The 24,880-nt window shown below is 41.9% G+C and overlaps 2 protein-coding genes across 2 annotated transcripts in view; both read right to left on the bottom strand.

Annotated features, from left to right (window-relative positions):
• Positions 1-5,411: 5,411 nt before the first annotated feature.
• On the bottom strand, positions 5,412-7,367 carry LOC117744072 (dickkopf-related protein 1-like). Its single transcript, XM_034552174.1, has 4 exons — positions 6,944-7,367; positions 6,675-6,819; positions 6,363-6,497; positions 5,412-6,245 (listed from the first exon to the last, which is right to left on the bottom strand). The coding sequence occupies exons 1-4, from the start codon at positions 7,157-7,159 to the stop codon at positions 5,980-5,982; spliced, it is 762 nt and encodes a 253-aa protein (XP_034408065.1). The 5' UTR covers positions 7,160-7,367; the 3' UTR covers positions 5,412-5,979.
• A 3,800-nt stretch (positions 7,368-11,167) lies between these two features.
• The window catches only part of LOC117743960 (cGMP-dependent protein kinase 1-like), a 78,311-nt gene continuing 64,598 nt past the window's right edge, over positions 11,168-24,880 (bottom strand). The window contains exons 8-18 of the mRNA XM_034551961.1: positions 21,318-21,383; positions 19,033-19,107; positions 14,454-14,550; positions 14,210-14,349; positions 13,718-13,807; positions 13,418-13,559; positions 12,864-13,027; positions 12,222-12,344; positions 12,048-12,110; positions 11,876-11,942; positions 11,168-11,749 (exon numbers count right to left, since the gene is read on the bottom strand). Of these exons, the coding sequence (XP_034407852.1) occupies positions 11,651-11,749; positions 11,876-11,942; positions 12,048-12,110; positions 12,222-12,344; positions 12,864-13,027; positions 13,418-13,559; positions 13,718-13,807; positions 14,210-14,349; positions 14,454-14,550; positions 19,033-19,107; positions 21,318-21,383 (1,126 nt within the window). The 3' untranslated portion in view covers positions 11,168-11,650. The remainder of the gene's footprint in view (positions 11,750-11,875; positions 11,943-12,047; positions 12,111-12,221; positions 12,345-12,863; positions 13,028-13,417; positions 13,560-13,717; positions 13,808-14,209; positions 14,350-14,453; positions 14,551-19,032; positions 19,108-21,317; positions 21,384-24,880) is intronic.

Raw genomic sequence — 24,880 nt, 5'->3', positions numbered from 1 at the left:
CTGGGTGTTGCCTTTGGTCAGCTCATTTAGGGCTCCTCAGATGTTGGTGTGAACAAATCAACATTTAGATAGTGTACTAATGTGCGCTGAGAAGAACCTCTGAAGATAACTACCTTTGATATGACCCCCTGCGACTCACACTGTCCCCAGCTTAGCCCCACCAGCAGGGGCAAGACAATCCAATCCATTTGCCCCCCAGAGAGATCAAAGCCCCGACCTCCTCCTTTTCATTCTTTTACCAAAGACTCCACCTTTGCAAAGTCCCGACACAAATGAGATTGTGCATCAGCCATTTTCTATGGGGGGGTTAAGGACAGTGTTTTTGAAAGGACCGAAAACAAGCGGGGACATTAAAGAGTGTGGATGATGAAGGAGAAGAGATGGACTAGGGGGAAGTGTGGCATGAAAGGAGGTGGCAAGTGGTGAGAAAAGACTCTGATTAGGCCTGTTGACTGTTAATGGGACAATGGTAGAACCGCTGTGACCATTACTGTGCCATTGTCTGATAGGGTGCTTCCCTGTTGAGTAAAGGCCAGCCATTACACAACATTTGGCTTTTGATGCTGCGGCTTAAGATCAGGGATGTTCGTCTATATCCCAGACAGACGGGCTCATCTCCTGTTGAGGACGTTTCACGAAATGAACCGAGGGCTCAGAGACACCTATTTCCTGCCACTCATAAAAAGTAGTCTGTGCTGAGCATACTGGATTAGGCATGGTAACCAGCAATGCCTAAGGATGCCTTGAACTCATACTGGGGTTCACCAATCATTGGTTAAACTCAGTACTATAAGGTATTTTTCAGTATACAGTTTCTGCGTTCACCTCTATTCAATCAGCTGTGCTAATTGACTGTGACTCCAAAAGCCTGCCATCTTATATAACTGCATATAACTATTTTTTTTTTACTGAATAGCGACTGAGTGCGTGTTGGTTTTCCACCAACTGTCTCACTCTGCAAAATATATTATTTTTGACTTCTTCGAAAACTACGTGAATAATGAGTAAATTATATGTGTGAAGCTGCTTTGCGCAATGTGGTTGTGGCTGAGGCAGACTTAACATAGCAGCCAGGAGCTCAGCCAGCTCTTGCCCTGGCCCTTATCCTAGCCCCAGCCCCAGGCCGCCAGCATCAAGCTTCTGGACCAACCATAATGAAGAGTAGGCATTTTTTGTCCCCAGCTGTACTCTGCCCCCCCTCCTGGTGCATCTGTTCGTTCCCGCTCTCCTGTCAAAGCGGGCAGACATGGCATATTGGGATATTATTTGTATAAACAATAGGCAGACTGTTTGTTTGCACTGAAGTGGTTACAGCTGTGTAAGCACTGGGATATGATGCACATGGAGGGACTGTAGAGAGTGAGGGAATCCACCTGAAGGATACAGGTGGTGGAGGATGAAATGAAGTGGTCCTCAAGTCCTGCAACCACTGGCTTTGGCGGAAAAGCCAAAAGCAAAGGGAAAATAAGCATGTGTACGAATCCAGAGAGCAACAGAGCATTGCAAAACACATGGTATTGTGGTCAGGTATCTTTTTACTTCACATTACCAAAGTTAATATGGCCATTTGTTTCTGTTTTACACTAACAAACCGTGGGCCTTTACAGTTTAAGTCAGAGCAGCCGTGTTGCCTTCATGTGGTAAATGGGGACTCAAACATGGTATGAGATCATCTGAGAGGGACCTGAGACCACAAAGGAGGTGTCAGCTGCAGATGGGAGGAACACCAGGATGGATCAAACCAGTCATTCATGAGCCTCCAGTGGTGAGCGAGCCCTGTGTTGGGGCTCTCTCTCTGGGTGTACAGTGAGAGACGGGCTGGGCCTCCAGCACCACACACAGTTTTCTGATTAAGTGTAAATGTTTCCCAAGCATCACAGCGAAGGAATAGTTCAAAGTTCCGGGAAATAAGATTTTTCTCAATCTTGAAAGGAAGCCTATTTCCCAAATGTGTTCATTCTGAGTAAGATGAAAGCTGGTTAGCTTAGCTTTGCATAAAGACTGGAAACAGGTGGACACAGCTAGCCAGGCTCTGTCTGAAGGTAACAAATCCACTTTTACCAGCATCTGTAAAGCTGCACAGAAGTGCTGGATGAATTGTTAAACCGTTCTTTGACAAGAAACAGCTTCCAAATAAAACCCATGTAGCCAGAGCCAAGCTAGATGTTTCCCACTGTGTCCAGCCTTTGTGTTAAGCTAAGCTGAATTCAGCCTGAGTCTATAGTGAATGGTGTTCACTATGGGAAAGATTGCTTCTACCTTTAAATAAAGTGCAAATGCAAAGAGAGAGAGAGGTGGTGAGGGGTGAAATACAATATTTGAATACGTAGGAGGTGAGTAAGAACAATTGCCACTGGTGAATTACCGGGCATGTAACATGAGACCCAATCAAAGTACAGTACGTCATCACCTCGCTCTGTGAAACCTCTTTTTTCTCCTGTTGTGTTGCCATCATCTAGAAGTTATATAAGGGGAGCAAACGTGTGCTCCACCTGCATTCACACACTCACCGTATTGTGCTGAATGAGTTGTCCTTTGTTTAACCATTATTTCCCAAGGACAGGGAAATTTCCCCGTATTGCTCAATCAGGCAGAGAGGAGTATTTAGATGAATGGTGAGCATTGTGTTTCTTCTCCTGTGCCAGTTTCAAGAAGTGTGACACCTCCCTGTGAAATCTTGTTTTCCATAACAATTTGGTTTTGATCCGTACGCTCATTCCAGAAGTATGACATGTCATCATCTGACGAATTGATCGTTTCCTCTGCGTACACGGCATCTTTTCTTTACCCTTTGATCTCTGATGGTTCATGAGTTTGTTAACTCAGGGATGTCTGTCAAGGGTCTTTGGCAGCAATGCTAGAATAACAATTGTATATACGCCAGGTATTCAAGCAGAGAAAAAATGTATTGTACCTCTTAGATCGTGAATGGAGATAGCAGATTTTAAGGCAGCGGTATAAACAAATAAGCTTTGGGTTTTATTTCCCATTGAGTGTTATCATATATAACACTTCGCATGATGAATATAAAACCAGCTAAATCCGAGCATGCTTTGTGTTAAGTTTGCAAATAAATTACACACAACATGTAAGTGTTAATCAGTGTTTTCTTGAATCGTAGCATGCATGCTTGTTGTTAAGGTACATGTTTGCTGTCGTTACCTTTTTTAAGTTTTTGGAAGCGCACAGTAGCATGAAAAAGCATGTCGGTGGCAATGCTGAGTCATCCTTGTGGTATGACAACACTAAATGTTGATGTAAGGATGCCACTGTTTTGGTGGGCATGTTATTCCAAACCTCTCACACCCCAAGATTCGCCCAGAGAGTATAAAGGTGTGTAAATGTGTACGTGTGAGTAAACGTCTTTGTATACGTGTACTTGCCGTGAGGTGGCATGCGGGGACACGGTTGTGTGCGTCTGCTATCGTGGATGCAGTTGTTGCTGCTGTTGTTTCTCTGGAGTCCACTAAATGTACCGTGTGTGTGTGTGTGTGTGTGTGTGTGACACACTCACCCTGGCCTTGCTGGAGTTAGGGCACATGCCTGTGGCCTGTGGTTGGTGTAATGATAACAGGCTCACACACACACACGCAGGCAGGCAGGCAGGCACGCACGCACACACACATGCACACACACGCACGCGCACACTCACACACGCATACAGATTCCAGGACCCCCACAAACATGACTTGGCCGAGCCTGCATGGTATATTGTACTGCTGACAATGCTCCCATTACTCTTAATTACTCTGAAGAATGGACACTAAATAGTTTAAACGGAGTGTGTCTCTGTATGTCTGCCTGCCTCTTTGTCAATACGTTGCTCTTCAACAGCGGTGGAGCAAGTATTAAGATCCTCTACTTCAGTAAGAGTTTCAATAACACAATGTAAAAAGTACTCTATTATAAGTAAAATTCCTGTATGTAGTTTTAAGTATATTCAGTAAAATGAGTAGCATACTCATTACGCGGGTAGAATGGCTCTTAGCAGTGTTATATTTTCATATATTATAATGGTGTTTTATTATTACACCTATATCGCAACAGAAAATGTCAACTATTACTTTTATTACTGTTGGGTAGTTTAACGTGCTGTTATACAATGTATTTTATAGGCTCATTATAACTTTTCTAAAAATCTTCATCTTCTAAGTCACTGGTGGTAGCAGCCGCCAGACAAATGGTTTGGTGAAAAAAGTACACAGTGTCCCCTCAGCAATGTAGTTAGAAGTATAAAGTAGCTTAAAACACAAGTTACGTACAACCTCAGAAAATTAATTTAAAGCACTTGAGTGAATGACTCAAGTTTACTTTTCAACACTGATCCTCAGAGCTCCATAGGTGAGCATGACAGTCAGTCAACCTGCCCATCTCTTCCTTTGCCAAACTTCAAACTAATGTCTGTGGAAGTAAACAGATGAAGAGGTTATCTGGCTCGGTCAGATATCATACTCCTTTTGATCTGACATGAGGATCAAGAAGAAAGTATAGTAATTTCCTCCCCATCTTCTAATCTAAACAGGTTTAATTACAGACCCCAAGGTGTATTTGGGTGGATTCATAGCCTACACACTAGAGCACAACAATTGCACAACAGCCAGGAAATGGGGTGTGCTGAGCAAATGGACCGAATAAGAAACAAGACCCTTTTTTTTTTTTTTTTGCATCACAAAAACTGCGGTACACCTCATTTCATGAATCCTTGTGTAGATTGAGTAAGATGAAGTAATTAGAGGCTTTAGTTTGGATAGCTATATCTATCTGCTCTGATGCACATGAAGGCAGGGAAGTACTAGTATAATTAGAAACTAGCCAACAACACCAAAGGGTTAGGTGGCAAACACTGGCCAGGACACACACACACACACACACTTTGTTATTACCCCTTTGCAGTTATCATTGGATATGGCAGCATCCTGTCCTGTTTTTTTTAATCTTCCTCTGATGACAGCCCTGATGGACCATCATCTGTTTCTATGGCAGGATGTGGCTAGTCGAGGCTCCAGTAATGACTCATCAAAGTTTGTTGTGAGCATGTTGTTTTTGCTAAGCGTGTGTGTCTGCACATATTCCAGCAACTGTATGTAATGAGTTTGAGAAGCATATCTAGGCCAAACATTTAGACCATCCACTCAGCCTCAACCACTGATGTGAGAATTCTGGGCTACGAGTTAAACACCACCAAGAGATTGTTCAAATAACTCCTCAAGGGGGTGGTTGTTATTTTGAAAGAAACATTTCCCACTTGTATCAACTGAATACTTTGACTAACCGCTGCAAAATAATTTATATTCAAGACATTTTGAACCTAAATGAAATAATTTCCCAAAAGAACACAGTAGGACAGAACACCATTGCCAATAAATGATGGGCACAAAGCAGGAGTACGGTTATCACATTATGTTTAATAAAACAAATATATTCACATTTTCTATTAATAACATTTTCTTATAAAAACAATATATATATAACACATTTACAAAGCATGCAGCACCATGTCTTTATAATACTGGTGTTGACAAAATGCAATAGCTCAATTAAGTGCCATTTTCAGGATAATATTTACAATACAGTAATTTACTGCAATAACTGAGGCTTGAAGTTCCATAAAAAGAGAAACAAAACAGCTCTGCCATTACCGACGACTTGTATCGATCTTCCCAAGACTTCTGAAATGTCACTTCCTAACTTCCGACTCCTCATTTGTTGATGGGGAATTGGATCAGTCCGTCTTGCACTGTTGCATCCCTCTGGGTGGATCACCTTTCCAGGAATCATATACCCTTCCGGGTGCTGTTTGTGTCAGCAACTATGGCAGGAAGGAATGTCTTAGGTGTTGGGTGTCTATGTGTGTGTGTGTCAGCATCTCTGGTGTGTGGAAGGCTGAACAGTGTGTGTCAGTGTCTGTGACTGATTTGTGGATTTGCTGGATGTGTGTGTTGGAGTGTGTATTTCTGTCTCTGTGTGCACGCGTTGGTGTCAGCGTCTTTGACAAGTGTGTAGGTTCCGGGCTGCTGTCCTGCTGACACTGTGGTCTCGCTCTCCTTTCTCTGGTCGGCAGGCCAGACCGTCGCCACAGTCACAGCGCTGGAACAGCTCCAAGCCGTGGGTGCCTTTCCTGCGGTGGCGCGTGCACACCTGGCCCTCCGTCAGCACAGGCTTACAGATGCGAGACCAGAAATGTCTAGCACAGCACAGACCCTCAGAGCAGTCAGCAGATCTCAGGCAAGTATCCCCCTCCTGGCCTGCAGATGAAAGAGAAATTAAAGTATGTTACACAAAACAGACTTAACTGAAAACTGCGTCTGTTCTTTCTTTTGGGAATGTAATAAAGATTGATTGATTCTTAACCGGATGCTCACCTTTTGCAGAATGAGGCTGATTACTGTGGGCAGTATGAGGCTTCTTGGCGTGATGCTCCATAGTGTTGTTGTGTTTGTGCCAGCCAGTGATGATGGATGCCTCCGTGCCATCGATGTCATTTGCCTGGCAAACACCTAAAATGATAAAAGGAAAGAAATGCAGTTAGGCTCTGTATTTACCACAGTCAGTCAACATACAGAGAGTGTAAACAAGAGTGCAAGGAAACTATCCCCCCGCTATCAGAATTACCATCAACAACTTGGTAGATCATAAATGTCAGTAATTATGTCAGATGGGATGCCTCTGCTCACCGTTGCTGCAGCGGTTTCCGGCGCAACACATGGAGTCCCGTGCGCAACGCTTCCTGCTCTTACGGCAGGGGAGACAGACGCCGCGGGCGTCGTTGCAGAATTCATCACCTTCACAGTCTTCATCATCCGTGCAAACACCTGACTGCTAAAGTTTAAATAGAAAAAAAAGCAGCGTGTTATTGAAGTTATTGAGGTAATACATGTAAGAGCGTAACTTTTTTTTGTCATGGCGCACAGAACCGACTTTTACGCACGAGGAAGTGAATTACCTGCAAGGTGTCCATGGGTGATTTGTGTCCCACGCTACCGGATGGTGAGGTGCGCGGACTCGGACTGACGGTTTCGGTGGCTTTGCCACCCGAAGCACCGGGCAGGTTTTTGATGGCATTGGAGTTCACCAGGACCGTCCCCGCGTAAACGTCCCCAAGGTATCCAAACAGCGTGAGACACACAGCCAAGAAGCGACGCGCTGTCGGTAACTGCATGGTTCTCCTGTTAAAATGCTTCTGCGTTGCCAAAAAACACGGGAAAAGATCTCGTCTGCTTTGCTGTAAAAGTTGTAAAAAGTCTGTGTGTCAAAGTCCAAAGGGCCCTTGAATCCTGAATCACGAGGTTTCCAGAGAGTTGTCGGCACTATGCTTTCGGAGCCTCCTGACTCACAGCCCTGAGATCATCTCTTTATATATGTGGACCTGTTTGTCTTCACGCCCCTCGCTGTGCACAACAAAGGCGGAGGGGTGGATTTTCAAAGAGAGCCAGTGTACGGTGGGCCATCCATTCTCCCCGCACAATGTTTGTGTAATGATAATGACCAACACAGTCTGAATGACCACCGCTAAGTTACGCGTACTGCGAGAAAAGAAGGGGGGGGGGGGGGGGGGGGGGGGGAGTGCAGACAAGAAAAAGAAGAAAAAACATTTAAAACAAGGTTCATGTTGTGTCAGGTCCACCAGTTCTTTCAACGCTGACCTAAGAACAGTGTTGGAAAAATGAATATGATAGTCTCACCACATTGACATGACTCCTTTAATATATTATGGTTGCTTTTATTTCCAAATATAACATCCACACTTTGTTTTGAGATCACTTATTCAAGCGAAAACTTTTCATTAGTTTTTTTTTCCCTCCAAAAAACATCGAAGCCGACTGTTCACCATTTATTAATTATAGTTTCTTTTTTTCGGACTAAAAAAATAAACGCACACGCTGCAAAAATATTGTTTCACAATAGATCTGATACGTGATTTCTCTTTATGTCTGTTGACAGAAACTCCAAACGAGGGACGGTTTCTTTCTTCGTGCGCTCTGTTACGCTTCTTTATGAAAGCTGTTTGGTTCCTTTAGTTTCTTTGACATTCAAGTAGCCTACTACCCTTTGGCTGTGTGAAGACAGTGATTGAAGTTACTCGCGTCGATTAACTGGGTCTACTTCATTTGATCCTTCTGATTGCAAAGGGGGCAATTATCCTCCAAAGTGTGCTTGATTACACCAGTGGCGGACATCAATGTGTGGGATATGCAGACCATTAAGGGGTGTGAAAAGTTTACCGAATTAATGGACTTCCGTGGAGAGGCCTTTCAGGGTTGACTGACACTTTGAGATTAAAGGCATCTCTGATCTGTCCCGCTTTCTGACCCTTTGGGTTCCTCCGCTGTAGGAAAAGTCCACTCCAAGGGGACACAACATATTCCAAAATAAGTCTTCACACAGTGTGTGTTTGACTTCAGTCCACCAACCACCCCTCTTTACCGGTAAACAGTCGACTAAATATGTTTTCTTGAATTAATTCCAAATGTAGCTAAATTATGCAGTGATGTCAAATCTCTTCATTTGCTCCTGGGAAGTGAAACTGCATCCTATGGGCTCGGTTTTTGTTAATGTTGTTGTTGTTGTTACATGCGGAGGAACACAGGTGCTGGAATGGAAGCGAGCCCTTTACTGTTTCTATGAAGACGTCTTGGCACTTGGACGTCATCTGCTGGTCACGTAGCTTTCGTTTGAGTGTGAGAATCTGTGTGCGTGTGCGTGAGAGAGATGCGCCAGAGACACCTGACAAGCACGGTGCGCGTTTGAATTGCTGTATATCTTTTGAAGTAGAGCTTTTATCTCCACTTTACTAAATGTCAGTGCTGGTAAGGTGAGCTTCTTTGATGCACTTTGATCCCCTTTGATCTCGGGGAGGTGTCACCCTGTTGTTATGACTGAAGCCATTTCCCTGTCCCCCAAACAGGTTTGTTGTGCGAATAACACTGAGACCAGAGAAGCTGAATCATCTGCACTTACCAGTAAATGGATGACATTAACTCGAGGACCGATTATTAGATCCCAGGCAACCTTAAGCAGTTCACATCAGGCCGAGTTGATTTGAGGGAGATGTGTCTTACCTGCAGCGCCCTCTTGTGGCAACGAGCAAACGGTACCATCTCCACTGTCACTCACCCGAGTTGTCGAAAATAAGTAAGAGACAAGCAGCACTCAAAAGTATTGTTTTTACTCTATAATTATTTTTGAAAAATGACTTTACAGCAGAATAAACAACATAACACAAGGCAATTATCAGGTCGCAGAAGGCGGTGTAAAGTGATGGCATACATAAGGCTTCGAGATAAACACAACCTGCCCGTAATACAGCAAAAATACTCATGGTAACGATTTCTTAGCTCCCCATTAGCATCATTCAATGATATATATATCATGTCAGTGTGTCGGTCTGTTTAGCGTCCTGTGATGAAATACGAGTTGAGTCGTTATGAAATGAGAATTTAGATGATGATACATTTTGATTAATGCAATCGTGTCGTCCAATGATTGCCAACCGTGGTAAAGAGGAATGTGGCTTTCCAACCTGTGAAATGTTCCAAACTGCGAATCATTCTTGTGATCTCGACATGCTCCGATGTCATGGCTGAAACAAGTGATGGATGGACGGTCCCTCCACGCCCTGATTTACAGTTCATTTGACATCAGGCCAGTCGTGTTGGACTTCATGAGACCATTTCACACCGTAGAGACGAGCATGTCAATGCAGCCGGATCAGGTATCTATTCCCCCCCCCCCCCCCCCCCCCCACCCCCCCCCCCCCCATAAATTAGTATAACAATATTCCTGTGAGAGAAATCAAAAGCAGAAATTGTATTTCAAAATGCACTTTTGTCAGCCATCAAATGAAATTATCTTTCCGTGGTGATTCATGTATTTATTATATATAACAAAGGATGAGAAGCAGCCATCTAAGAGGACACATATGTTTTTGAGGTGTATATGTGTTCATGCAGCAGACTTGTGATGTTAATTTTGTATGCCATTGATTTAAGGCACTTACATTTCTTTATTATTCTTTATGCTCTGATTTTTGGGCATGAGAGGTGCTGAGCTGGGTGAGAGATCATGAAGCTAGTGTTTAAAGTTGTGAGTTTAACACAATATAATCTGCCTATCATTCTTTTTTCTTTGTTTTTAGGAGACCTTTTTCTCAAATATCCTTAAAATTAAGTTAAGTCAAGATAGTTCTAATGTGAATCTGGTCTTTTAATTTATATGAATGGAATTAAAAAACCTTGATAATACCACTTTGCGCAATGTATCACGGTGCCAAGTGATTTCAAAACAAATCTTCACTCAAGTTTACAAATTGACTCTAATTTTCTAAAGAAGGAAGTCAAGTACGTCACAAAGGAAACAAGCACAAAAAAACACTTTACAAAACAAAAGCCAGTACTGTCATTTCACCATCGCTTATTATAATTTATCAATAACAGCACCAAAGACATTGAAACCATGTTCACAGTTATGTCAGAAATATACAGGGGCGAACTGAGGACGAGGCATTTGGGTGATTTCAAAACAAAATTAAGAAGTATGTATGTAGAGAAGCATTCATATGAGTGAATAAAAGCATATCAAATAACAAAGAAAGAGTGTAACTTCTTCCAATGAAGCTTAAAATTAGCTGTAACTGCTAATTTCTTTTCAGTTAATGGTCTTAAGTGCATAATGACACATTGCTTTATGGAAATACGAGCTGATATTGTATGTGTGTTGGTGATTCATTAAATATTAAGCAGGGCACTTTTCAGAGTCAAGTCTCTTTCCACTGAATGCACAGTGTTTGTGCTTTTCAAGGTTGATCTCAAGAAAGTATTTGATTTTGCTGTGGTCATGTAAATTAAAATACAATGCATGCTGTATGCCAGAAGGGTGTGAAATAAAAAGAAAATCAGAGACATTCAGGTTAGTCTTGAGCACTTGATATCAGTTTTACTTCTAAACTGTAGTGTGTTGATCTCTGGAAAGTATCGGAGATTGCAGCAAGCAGCTGCACGTCACAAACCAGCGAGCAACTGCAGTGACATCTTAAACCCTCCACACATTTCACCAAATATTGTGGAGAAACTATCACACACACACGCACTCTGTCTCTCTCACACACACACACGCGCACACACACACACACACACACACACACACACACACACACACACACGCACACACACACACACACAAATCAATCGTCGGCCTCCTCTCTTTTTGAGCAGTCCACTTAAAACTTTTCACTCTTATTTATCTGCGAACCAAAACTTAGACAAACTATCCAACATTCATTCACCCGCTCAACATCTTTCCCTGTTTCAAAGGGGAAACCTGGCTCCATTGTCAGCCTGTGTCGGGTTGTGTGTATATGTGTCTATCCCTGCACTTTCTCTGCTTTTAGAGCCAAGTGTAAGACGACACTGAAGAAGTGCTACAGCAGTCCCATTATAAATGCTTGTTCCAGAGCCACAGTGAAATAAAGGCATATCGGTGACCCAGAGGGTTTGCCATCCATCCGTTTATCTTCTTTTCCATATCCTCTCTTTCTTTTTAAAGCAGTTTCTTTTTTTCTTTTTTTTTTTTTTACAACATAGCCATGTCCTCAAGACGGCCTCGAAGCCAACAAAAGAAGAGTTTCTTTTGGTTTTAAGTCGAGAGGAGGACTTCAAAAATCTACGTCCCAGCCGGAGTTGTCATCGGGAGGCGGGTCCTCGTTGTCCTCTGGGAAGCTGTCAAAGTTACTTGTGTCGACCGCTGATGTGACCTGGTGGGAAGACAGAAGAATCGTTCACAGGACGACTAAGCAAGCAGACAAAACATTTATTATTAATATTAAATTGATTACAAAAGAGCAACTGGAAAGAAAAGAGTATCAGCAGTGTGCACTTACATTAGGGATGATAGGAGGTGTCAATGTCCCCTTCTTCAAGCCCTCCCAGTTAAAGCCCTCAAACCATCTGAAGGACAAACAACATTTCTTCTTAATTTAATGTTTTACTACACAGTTATACAGGGATAAATGAATACATAAGATGATTATAATAATTTAAAGACATGCTTACTTGTGCTTTTGAATGTCTTTGACACCATTTTTCAAGTTTCCCAGTCGTTCAGAAGGATTATCCCTGCAAAAGAAGAAAAGAAAGAAGAAAAAGAAACACATGATGACTCAGCATACACACCACATAAGGGAATAACTCCGAGCTTTAACTGCAGCTGGAAACGTCAACACTCACCTGCATAGCTTTTTTATTAAGTTGGCAGCATTTTTGGTAATTTTCTTTGGAAATTCGATCATGTCGATGCCTCTCAAGATGATGTTGTAGGTTTTCATAGGATCGGGGCCAGAGAAGGGAGGGCTACATAACAGAGGCACGGATTGTTGTCTTCTTAATAGCATTTCATTTGTTGTAGATTGTTATGTTGTTGTGTATGATATTGATACCATATATGCCATCACAGGAAACACATAAAGTAGCAGTGTGTTGGATTTGGTGGCATCTAGTGGTGAGGTTGCAGATTGTACCCAACTGAATACCCCTCCATTCCCCCATCCCTTTCCAAACGCGCCGGAGAACTACGATAGCTTTCAGGTAAGGTTAAAAATCCAACTCCCCTCTCGAGAGCCCGTGTTTGGTTTGTCCGCTCTGGGCTACTGTAGAAACATGGGGGCGCAACACGACGGAGTGAAGAGGAACTGCTACTTGTGTAGATGTAAACAGCTCGTTCTAAGCTAACAAAAACACATAATTTCTTAGTTTCAGGTGTTTACACTAATGAAATACACAAGGTATGAATACAATTGTATTTCTGCCAACAAATCCCCCTAAATCCTACACACTGTTTCTTTAAGATATTATGCCCAGGCTTGTGTGTACCTGCCAGTTAAGAGCTCAAACATGAGGATCCCTAGAGACCAGTAGTCGGCTGAGATGTCATGGCCCTTGTTCAGAATGATCTCTGGCGCTACATACTCCGGCGTTCCACAGAAGGTCCACGTTTTCTTTCCAAATCCGATCTTCTTGGCGAAGCCAAAGTCGACCTAAGAAGAAGAAACATTTTGTTTCGTCAGTCAGATAAAGTCATAACAATTTCATCCTGATTTGTATCAGATCGTGTCCATTCTTATGTATAATAATGGCAACGTTTGAAATGGTGTAATTATTTCAGTATGACAGTATTCACTTGATGCTTTGACATGATGGATAGAAAGAGTTGAGCAGCTGATTGCTGCTCAGCCAAAAGCAACAAACTGGTTGTGGCGGCACCCCAAAAGACACAGAACGACTAAACCTCAATTATACTTTTCTTTATACTGGAATTATGCTTTTATGTACTGCCAACATGAGGCAACTGAACACATTTGATCTTTCATGATAACATCATAAGAAGATGAGATTTATCTCACAAAAGTCCATTTGCGGCCTCTTACCAGTTTGGCATATCCCCTGTGGTCCAAAATAAGGTTCTCTGGTTTGAGGTCTCTGTAGATGATTCCTTTGGAATGCAGGTAGGCAAAGGCCTCCACCACACAAGCCGTGTAAAACCTGGTGGTTGAGTCCTCAAATGAACCCCTGGAAACACAGCAGGACAACAGATACTTGAGGTTTTAGGACTATTACTGTCACTGAAACTATATTAACTAACTTATTGTTAGCATCACTTGCATTGACAGAAATATGACACGGCTAAAACAATTCACTCATATCTGACCTGGTGAAAAAGAGCTTACCGGTCTCGAAGAATGGTCCACAACTCTCCTCCTAAACAGGCCTCCATCAACATGTAGAGGTACTTGCTGTCCTTGAATGTTCTATAGAGTCTAAAAACACGGGAGCGAATGTTACCTTAAAAAAGCTTTTAAATGAAAAAAAGAAGATTTGCTGAATAATTAGTCGGAGAAGCGCATTTAATTAATATTCCAAAGTTAATCTCTTACAAAATGATTACAAATATGTGCACAAATCTGAATGCATGCGTTGTATAGCAGTTTTATAACAAAATACCTATCTTTATATGTCCAGAAATAGAACCAATTTATTGATACTACCAGGCCTTTATATATCTTATATCGTAATAACAATAACTCTTATGTGACGTCTTATTTTCTATCAGGGTCACAAAAGATTGAAGCATCTTACACAGAGAAGACTGATAAAGCACTGATCCTTGTGACATAAATGGTAAAGAAGAGTGAATGGATGAAGCCGCTCAGAGGGTGTACCTCACAATGAAGTCAGAGTGGGCCTCCTGCATGATGAGTTTCTCTGAACGAATGTGCTCCTGCTGTCTTGTGTCGACAATGTGCCGCTTCTTCAGGATCTTCATGGCGTAGGTTTTGTTCTCATCGCTCTTGAGCTGAACCTGCGGTGAGGAAAGAAAGAAATTCAAGTAGAAAAGACAATTAACCCGCACGGCCTGTAGAGGCGATTGTGAAGATGTTACTGTCGATGCGCAGCGGCCCCCACCAGCTCAACGCGGCCAAATCCACCAACTCCCAGAGTGTCGATGATGTTGAAGTCAGCTAGGTTGAGGTTGAAGAAAAACGCATTCTCTGCTTCATATCTGTGGTGCCGGGACAAGACGGGGGGGAAAATACAGAATAGGAAAAGGATTAGAGATGAGCTGGAGGATGACAGAAGAGATAATCCACTTTCAACAACCTGAGACAAAATATCTGTGTGCTCATTTGTTTGCAAATCTTAGCGGATTTACCTCATAGTAATCTAACAAGGATGTTATTGAGGATGTGGATTGTATCAATGGGAACAGGATGTGTTTGAGTTTAGTCCTCTGGTAAACCACTTTGACCTCTCTTTGAACACACACTGTATGTCCCCAGTCATGATAGATACAACCAAAGCCGGAACGTCCGGCACAAAAGCTCACTACTCATCCGGCTCTGAAGACGTGCGTCGGCTCTGCCGCCAAACAGCCCAACATGGCATTGTAGACCTGCACAAGATGATTGCTTCCCCGTGTCCAACCCCCGGATGCCGCCTGTCATTCCTCTTTGTTTGGAATGGACAGAGTTTCATCAGCTCAGCCTCTGGATCCGTGGGCTGAAGACAGTTCTGAGCCTGGACAGCCTTTTTCTGGGTCAGTCAGAACAGACTATCGCCCTCAACGTTGGGCCTTTTCTCCACCAGAAACAGCACAGCTGTATTCCACTGGACATATACAAGAATGCCCCTACAAGGAATACTTGTTTAGGTCAGTAAGCAGTCTTCCATCCTGTTGCAGCAAGGACTAAGTTTATTTACAGAAAAGTTAAACAATGACTCATGACATGGTTCAAATGTGATCAATAAAATGGCTTTACTCTCAGCTTATGTGGCCATTTGAGATGTGGAAAGAGGATTTGACTCCACCAGACACATCAGTTACACTACAAGCCAGAACAACACAACCGTTTCCCTTAGCTGCATACCAGCGGGCACCGTGAGAGCATGTGTTGGCAGGTTACTGAGCCACGATGTTTCTCAAGCACAGTGGGTTTCTAGGACAGTCACTGTTTATTTGTGTTTCAATGGGTACTACTACTAGCGTGGAAGATTGGCAGGTGATCCTTTCATCTTTTTCTCCCCTCACATCACCTGGAAGCAGGCCCAGAAAACACTCCAAATCCCCAAATGCTCTCTGCCTAACAAAAGGATGGAGAGATGCAACCGAGAGAACATGCACTTCTGCGTGTGGGATAGGATTATTAATGAGGTCGTGATGCCCGACATGTGCGCACAAATGTGCTTACTAGTGCCCATAATGAGGCAGGTCTCGTAAAATTCTGTCTTGATATAACAGGGTCAGGAATGAGGGGATCCTTCTTCCTCCTCCTTCCTCCTCCTCCTCCTTCCTCTTCCCTCCTCAGGTTCCTCCCTCCTCCTCCTCCTCCTTCTTCTTCCCTCCTCAGGCTCCTCCTCCTCCTTCCTCTCTCCTCCTCCTCCTCCTCCTCCTCCTCCACACACATGTCACTTTAAGATACACTTTAACTTAAACACACGTCACATGTAAGATACACTTTAACTTAAACACACATGTCACTTGAAACACACACCTAAACGCTTTAACGTTATTTGTTGTCCGAGCACTTTATCTTATACTTAAGTTAATACACACATTGCACTGTTGCTGTCGCGTTGATTGTTGTTTGTCATGTTTAATGTTGCACCTTCCGCCAAAAAAAATTCCTCGTTTGTGTAAACATTCCTGGCAATAAACGGTTTCTGATTCTGATTCTGATTTTACATCATGCAGGACATTAGAAATGTTTTAAAGTAATAGTATGATTTGGCCAACAGATGGCAGCATTGCTCCATTCGGTGTATCAAGGTAAGGAGAACGTACTTGTTGATGTACAATAACTCCAAGCTTTTCCAAGCTGAACTGCAGAATGAAGCTATTGTATTAAGCAGACAATGGAATAATCCACCCATTTATTCTGGGCTGTGCTAAAGTTTAACTCTTCTTTAAGCGAATAAAATGAGACAACCTTAAAACCAGCTGGTGAACTTATCAGAGCACTGCAAAGAATTGTAATGAATCGTTTTATGACAGGAAAAAAACATTTCCCTTAGCTCAATGTCTCTGCCGAGGACACAAACACTTGAAGCAGATCATCACTCATTTATGTCAATGGCTGAAGAAGCACCGACACAGATATCAGCTGCATTGTACAATAATGTAATACAATATAGTACGTTTTTACTATTGTACATACTGTATATTATAAGAAACTAGCCTTTACATTTGTATGAATGTAGATTAATACACATTGTCCCTTTTCAAATAAAGAAACTAGAATTGAACCCTGGTGCCTTACAAGAAGTTGGAACTTATTACTGTACATCTGGTACTAGCACTGCAATACAAAGTGTTCCTATGCAGGTCAAATAGCACCCCAGTGGGTGATAATCTGTATCAGTTAACAGATGAGATCATGAAAAAATTACGCAATCCCCATGTGTCTAAGTGTGTGTGAGTGTATTTTTAGTGTGTGTGTGTGTGTGTGCAATTGTCCTAATTTACTTCGGTCTAGCATGACTCAAGTAAGAGAAGACGACAGCATATCTGACCTAAAAGCTGACTCTCATCAAATGTCACTATTATTTACCAGTAATTCTCGCTTATTGAACGGCTACACCTGCTCAACAGACACTGGGCGTGCTGAGTCATACTGGGTTCATATTTTCTCATCTGTCTTCATAATGCTGGATGGGCTACGATTAGCAGTTTGTGGAAAGTAAAGTATTTATACTAAATACTGGAAATCGGAAGAAATGTCTTTTTTTACATTTCATTGATAGTTTGAAAGGAAAACAAGATTCATCACAAAATAATGACAACAAAAGCAGCTGTGGACCCATCAGAGGAGAGTTTAAATTAACTGGTCAGGAAACAGAAGTAAAAAAAACTATTTTGATGGCATTGTATGTCTTTTTAAGACAGATGAGGGAAAGAGAGGCAAACCAGGGATGTTGTAGTTTAAGGTAGGAGGAGCTATAACCTACAGCCCAAAGTGTTTTCAAAATATATGGGAACATAATATTTTTTCTCTCACCTACCAACTCTCATCTTAAATCTCAAATTCATGCTTTATGCATGCATGCATACATATAACACTTTTCAACAGAGACTGATTGATGTATTGGCTCTACTGTGAAGCTCCTTCTGCAGAGAGAAGCAGCAACTTGATCAAAAACAACGTGCACATATAGCACAGAGTGAGGTAGTCTTTGAAGAAAAGACCTGTCAACCTCACAGAGCGCAGCTGTAGTAGTTTGCTGTGTAGTTAGAGTACTGCCGCAAGGTGCGTATCCGCTGTGACCAATTAGAGATAGTTTCCATCACCGTGAGATCCTGACTAAGACTTTCCTCACCAAGAAAGTAATGTGCTCTGTTGGGCGGGGAGCACCAGCAAGAGATGACGCTGACACACACAGCACGCGGCAGGGAAAGCTACCTTAATCAGGGTGGAAACGGCTTTAATATGACAGATTCTAGGGAACAGAGGGAGAGAGTGGCTTTTTAACAACATTGTTAGATAAACCTTTGTAGCTAATAGGGTTGATTTTAAGGTTACAAATGACCATGATGTGTTGCTCATTTGCATTAAAATCAGTCTTACATTAGCTCCCCTACAGACGAAGGGAGGGATGGGGTAGATGAATGCACAATGCAGGTCTCTGTCCATTACACATATTTGTTGGCAATCATCAGTGGTAGTGAGCCATAAAAGGGACCTGGCCATAGCTGAATGCCCCAGGCAAAAACCAATGTGACCACTCCCATTATACCCGCCCCCTATTGTCTTTTCTCTTCCCTAAGTGTCTCTGTCCAACACACTCGGGTGTTACGTTACGCTCTTTGCTTGCTAAATTCCACTGACTTGCAAAAGAGGACGGACACTCTCGGCAGTCGGCTAGAACTCCAAAAGCACCGGACAGAAGTCTGGTCGGCTTTGTCTCCCGTGTTGTTCTCTCCTCCCTTAGTCCTTACGTCTACGTCTCTCTTTTCCTTTCTGGGGCGATATACTGTTCCTTCTCTCTCGCTCTCTGTAATCTGTCATTACCGGGTTCTTGTTTCTGCTCACCTTGACTCAAAACATAGCACCGAATTAGCGAGGTATTAGATTATGCCAATATGTAGCTGCCGGTACCCCAAGATGCCCACCTCATTGCCACGGTGCCTTCTATAGTGCTATTCTCTTGTTTCCATAGCGATGATAAATAGAGTACATATCAATTCCTCCAGAAATAGAGGCGAAGGTCATAGCCTCTGTTTCTGGCCTACCACATGGGTATTGCCATGTTATATAAGACACAATACATTAACAGTTGGCCTTGAGCATGTTTCTTTATAAAATGTTGCCGCTGGTGAGTCACATTATGGTAAAATGTTTTAGGATTTATTGAATCGAGAAATTACTTTGCAAAAATGAATTGATTGAATCAAAAGACCAACAAAACCAAAAGCATGCCCAAAGCAAAAAGGTATACTTGCATAATGGATACTTTAATTAATGTGTGCATTAAATTAAAATGATCTTACCTGGCTTTGACATCGGCATCCTCGTGGCCTTTATTGGACACATCCTCCAAACCTCCAATCAGGTGCTTGAATGAACTGAAACACAGACAGCAAATGTTAAAACAGCAAACTTGGATGATTTAGATAGATTATATATATATATATATATATATATATATATATATATATATATATATATATATATATATATATGCTGCTGTAGCAAAACAATCTATCTATCTATATATCTATCTATCTATATATCTATCTATCTATATATATATCTATATATATATAGATAGATAGATTGTTTTGCTACAGCAGCATTTGTACATTCAAATGTTTTGTTTGAGAATGTACAGTATGTAATCAATGCAGTTTGCACAATACAGGCTACATGATCCATATAAGTAGCTAGTGAATTACATGGCCAGACTGTCATTAAAAACACTGCCAGTTACTATTAAATATTCATCAGACTGCATTTAGAGACAAGCCTCTAAAAATCACTGAGGAAGGGATGGGAAGACAGAGCAACCTCGAAGCGGTGTGAAATAGTGTGATAGCAGACGTGGGATGAGTGGGAGTTTCAGAGACAAAAGTAGAGGCTGTGAAGAAATGTTTTAATGAATGAATTATAGAATCGAAAAGATACTCTGCTGAGAAAATAATTCACCAATGACCAATAGACATACATTCCCATGACAATATTTTCTGTTCTTCATATTATTTTACTGAAATAAATAGCACAATTAACCTGTTCTTTTCAGGGAACAATATTACAATAATGAAACAATTTTAGAGGTTGACTGCAAAATAAAACAAGCTACACAATATGCTAATTTGCTGAAATAAAACCCTCCAAAGTTGCACTCCTGGGGAGATCATGTACATGGGAAAATAATAACTGTGCTTGGGCTCATTTCTATCTGAAGTATGGCTGCCTAGAAGAACATCTAACTGAGATAGTTTCCATGCAAGGCTCATCAAACTGTCAGCCAGAAGAAGTATTACATCTGGTGTTTTCTCCTGTTGAGACCATATTGCCAGTAAGCTGGGACTGCTGCATGCTGAGCTTTTCTTTAGTGTTTGGCTGCTTACAGTTTCAATTGCTCGTGACTTCCTGCCGTTTGTTTTCATTCCCCATCTCTTTCCAACTGTCTCAATCTCCTCCATTTTCTCCTGCGATTATCCTCATTTTACCTCTTAAGCTCCACTATTTCGTTTCGATGCGTCACACATGCATGGACATAAAAAGAGCAAATACATGCACACAAAAGGTTTAAATACTATAAATTGGAATCTGCACTAAAACTGTCTTGGCAGAAGGGGGGGGGGGCACAAACACACGCGCAATGAGCTACTTTTGGGGGTCAGCGAGAGCATTAGCTGCTCGTATGACAAGCAGAGTGAGAGGAAGTGATAATCACCTGCGCTAGATGACTCACTCACTCACTATCCTCTCTGCTCGCTCTGAGGATGCCGTGCTCCCTGAGGCGAGAGGGAGGCCCTGGGTAAACTGATACCATCTCCTCCCTATGCCCAATCCATCTGTCTCTCTATTCTCACCATAGGACTTAATCCTTGTGACCTGAGATAAACTTCTGTGGTTTGACATTTTTAAGTATACAACACGATACACATTGTGTTCAAATGTCAAACCATGCCACTGCAATGCAACGTTAAAAATGTGGGTTTTGCTATTTGATAGTCTCCTGACAAACACCAGTAGAACATTTGCCCTTGTGAGTGCACAAATTTGGCATACATTGAAATTCTTTGCCGAAGAATGATTTAGGATTCAAGACACATGCCTTCTTGACGTCACAGTAAATCTAACAATTGTAGTTTGCATGAGAACATTTGCATGAGAACTAGGTGAGTCCTGAACATAGAAGATGGAGATGACATGATTGCCTTTCAGGACTCACAAATGTGAGCAGACAATCAAACAAGATACCGGGGGTGAAAGGGAAAGGGAAGCATGATCCTGGAAATGAACCATTTATGTCTCACATCACATTCATTGAATTTGTCGAAATGTCACGTATTGGATCATGCAGGATAAATTGGACATTTCCACAAGAGCTTTATGTTTTTTTAATTTGAAATTATACCGACAACTAAATGTGTGCCATTTTCATCCATACGGTTCATGTTGATTTGTTGTCCTTGCCTGATCATTACGAGCAAAGCAGGATTCATGGGCTTGCATGGCTGCTCATGGCAGACCACTTTAATGCCAAAGGATTAATAATGTATAACAGTCATTATGTTTTGTGAGGGAAAACCTTACTGATACTCACTCTCTATCGATGACTAGACAGGTGACTGCCTCTGCTGCGATGACGTTGGCTGTCCTGATGTCCTCCCTGGACAAAAAGATCATACAAAACAATCAGGCACAGAAGCAACATTGACATATTTAATCCACACACTTGTGCGGCTGATATTGAATCACATTACTATCAGATTGAAATGCTTTATCACAGCGGTGATGATGTAAACAGTCAAAACCTAACACCTGCATATCACTTATGTCTTATTCAACTCCATTCACCCCATAAATGCCACTGGCCCACAATGGAAACTTTACTCTCAACAGGCAACACACGTCACTCCATGAATGGCATTACTCTTTATTATATTTGACATCAAGTTTGTCTTCCTCTGATGATGATGCATCTTCAGATGTGTCGCCCCAACCGCACGAGTCCTCAGAGTCTGTATCCCAGGAATCCATCCTTCACTGTGAAAGAGTCCCACAAGGGATGAGCGCTAACTGTGAACCAGCGCACTGCCCAGAGCAGCCCTCCAACTAAAGACACGGCTGTCGTACTTATACATTAAACTCCAATCCAATTGCAGTGTTATCCACTTAAACACTGACTATAAAACATTACAAAAAGACAGGGAAATTCTTCAGGAGATGTCCCCGTAAGCAGATTAGTCTGTGCCCCATTTCTTAGAAAAAGAAGAAGAAAAAAAAGTCAGACTCTGGATGAATTTTTTGGGAGCAAATAAAAAGTTAAAACAGACTCTAGAGTTGAAAAGTTGATTCAATTAAATTGAAGTGCTGACAGTAGCTGACAATCACTCTCTGCGTCTGATCTGAACTCAGACACATGGCAGCCTATTTCAATGAGCGTAGGTGCCATGTCAACTGCCTCTGCCTTCCCTCCTAACCCTCCAAACACACCCCTTCTCGAGCACAAACTCACACACACGCTCGCTCGCTCGCTCTCTTTCTGCTGACCCCTTTGAATAAAGGGCACAGCTGGTGGGGGAACAACACATTGTGAAAGGTGAGGACTACAGAGGAGACAAGTGCAGAGGAGTGTTTGTCAAGAGGCACAAGATACATCGGGGCCCTTGCTCTATCATAGTTTAATACAGTATTTCATTCACGTCTGATAAGCTCCTGTGGCCTGCATCCATGCTCGTAAAACATAATACTCTGGAAAACACTGAGCCACCTGTTCTTGTTTGCCCACAACATAAATCAAAACTATTTGAATAAGCACACTTACAGAATAACCAGGCTAATGGGTGAAGGCACTTAATGTCCCCGTTTGGATGAAGACACTATGTCACACAACGTGGTTGTCACTAGTGATTATGTGATGATTTGTTTGGGGAACAATAGTCGTGATGATTGACAGTCAGTGGGAATGATTTTTCAAGACTGAGGTGGGAAGAGAAGTTCTTGGATTTGTGTTATTCATAAAGGGAGGCTGTACAAAACCCTCATAATAGTTGGCCTAATTGGTTAGTTGAGTACTGTATCCCTACTATCTATTCTACTTTTTGGTAATTCAATAAATAGTCCATATGAAATAACCGTAAGCCTATGTTTGTATACCCTCGTGTGAATTCAATAATTGACAAATGAAAAGTGCTGAATATGTTCTCACTCAACAAAGAACTTTAGTGCAAAATGAACACGACAGTTTCAAGTGAATTATAGAGTAACAATAGATATATTTCCAATTCTACACTATGTTTACATGTTTGCACAAAAATACAGAGTGATCAGATTAAGATAGTACTTTGGTTTAAGTACACTAGGGTATTCCTAGAAGCAGAATCTGTGAACAATAAAGCTGAATTAATGAATGTAACAAATCCTGCTCACTGCTGTTAGTGGACCTTTACACATTATTCTCCACTATTTCCATTATGTCTTTAGCTGTATGCACTATTGTATTGTGGGCTAATGAAGCTTAGAGGTTGGAGAAGCTAATGACTGGAAGGTCCCAGTTGGAATCCAGTTTGTTAATTGCATTGAACTGAGTGGTAATGTATGAGGTAAGTGACCAAAACCAAAATCCTCAAATGTGATTCCCTCAAACTATTTCACCAGATGAAACAATATTAGCTTAATTGTATGATTATTAAAGTTAGATGAATAAGGAGTCACCTGCTCTGTTAAGGGCTGTTGAGGCACAAATGCTTGTAACGTCCCAGCTGTGAATCCGCCAGCTGTGGAGCCACTTTTCAAAAGCTTTCTCCCCTACTTCCCCAAATTAGCCTTTTAATTCATTTCAAATACTGCATGTATACAGGAACAAAACAAAACATATTATTCAATTCTGTGAATATATTAGTCTATAATAATAATAAGAAGAAGAAGAAGAAGAAGAAGAAGAAGAAGAAGAAGAAGAATGCCAAGGATTTTAATAATTTCAAATAGTTTTTGTCATAACTTTATGTGTGTGAAGCTTATGCAAAACATTTTCTAAATGGCAGATATGCAAACAAAAGGCAGCTCACCAGACGCATCAGTTTTCTCATGACAATGAGCTACAACTACAGCGGCACCCACACTATGTTACACGGGTTAATGTGTCTCATAAAAGAAAGCCTACAGTGTTGGTGTCATTCACTTACCATGGCGATAGAACAAAACAACACAACACTTGGGGCTATATTGAAATAGTGATTAAGCATGAGTTATCCTTTAGAGGCCGCAAGGGTTTCATGTTTGGGAGCAGCCTGTTACACCTGTCCCCCCCTGCTCGAGTGTGTCTGAGGAAAACCACTCATTGAGTTGATGCTAGCGATGTTCTATGAGAAACACAACCGCTAAACAATACGTTGTCAGAATGATTCATTTACATGCTGCTGAGCCGAAGTCATCCACTAAGCCAAAGAAGGCTTTGCACTTGTTAAGTGGAGCGCAACAAGAAACCCACTGGAAAAAAAGACACACACACACACCGATGTACAAGCAAAGACGCACTAAAAGCAGCTGCATGCCGTGTCTGGAATGTCCTTTGGACGTACACTGGAGGGAGCCTGTGGTGTTGATGTCCAGTAGATAGTTGAAATGAAATAGGTAATTGGACAGTGAGCTGGTGTCCTGGAAAGGGGGTTATGAAAATACCGTACAGGCTTGGCGGCTGAGAGTGGGGCAGTAGCTACGTGACTGCAGTGAGAAGAAGTAAAGCCTGGGCCGGGACTGGGGCAAGAACAAGAGGTGGCTGCGGGATACACAGACAATAATTTGTGCTTCAAGTCCGTGACTAAGAGGTCATCACGTGGGCCTGGATAGTTGTGTCAAAGATTTCTATTAAAGCACTTACGTAAATGATTGCACCTTTTTTCCATTAACTACAACATTGTGCATTTCACACATAACTGCAAAGTATGACCACTTTCCACTTTTCCATACCAGACTTTTTTTTACATGTATGAATATATTTATCCTACCTACTCTTCCAGGCGGCCTCTTTCACACCGGTTGGAAATTATTCATGAGGAACAACCATGCCGAGTGAAGCCAATGCAGAATGTGTCTTAAAACTTGCATTCCCTCATACTGACGAGTAGAGGCGGCTCCTCCAGTTACAAAAAGAAGTCCGATTTT

The sequence above is a fragment of the Cyclopterus lumpus genome, chromosome 15 (assembly GCF_009769545.1).
Source record: "Cyclopterus lumpus isolate fCycLum1 chromosome 15, fCycLum1.pri, whole genome shotgun sequence".
NCBI lineage: Eukaryota > Metazoa > Chordata > Actinopteri > Perciformes > Cyclopteridae > Cyclopterus > Cyclopterus lumpus.
Note: the sequence above shows the minus strand (reverse complement) of the source record. Positions and strands in the feature narration are given on the sequence as shown.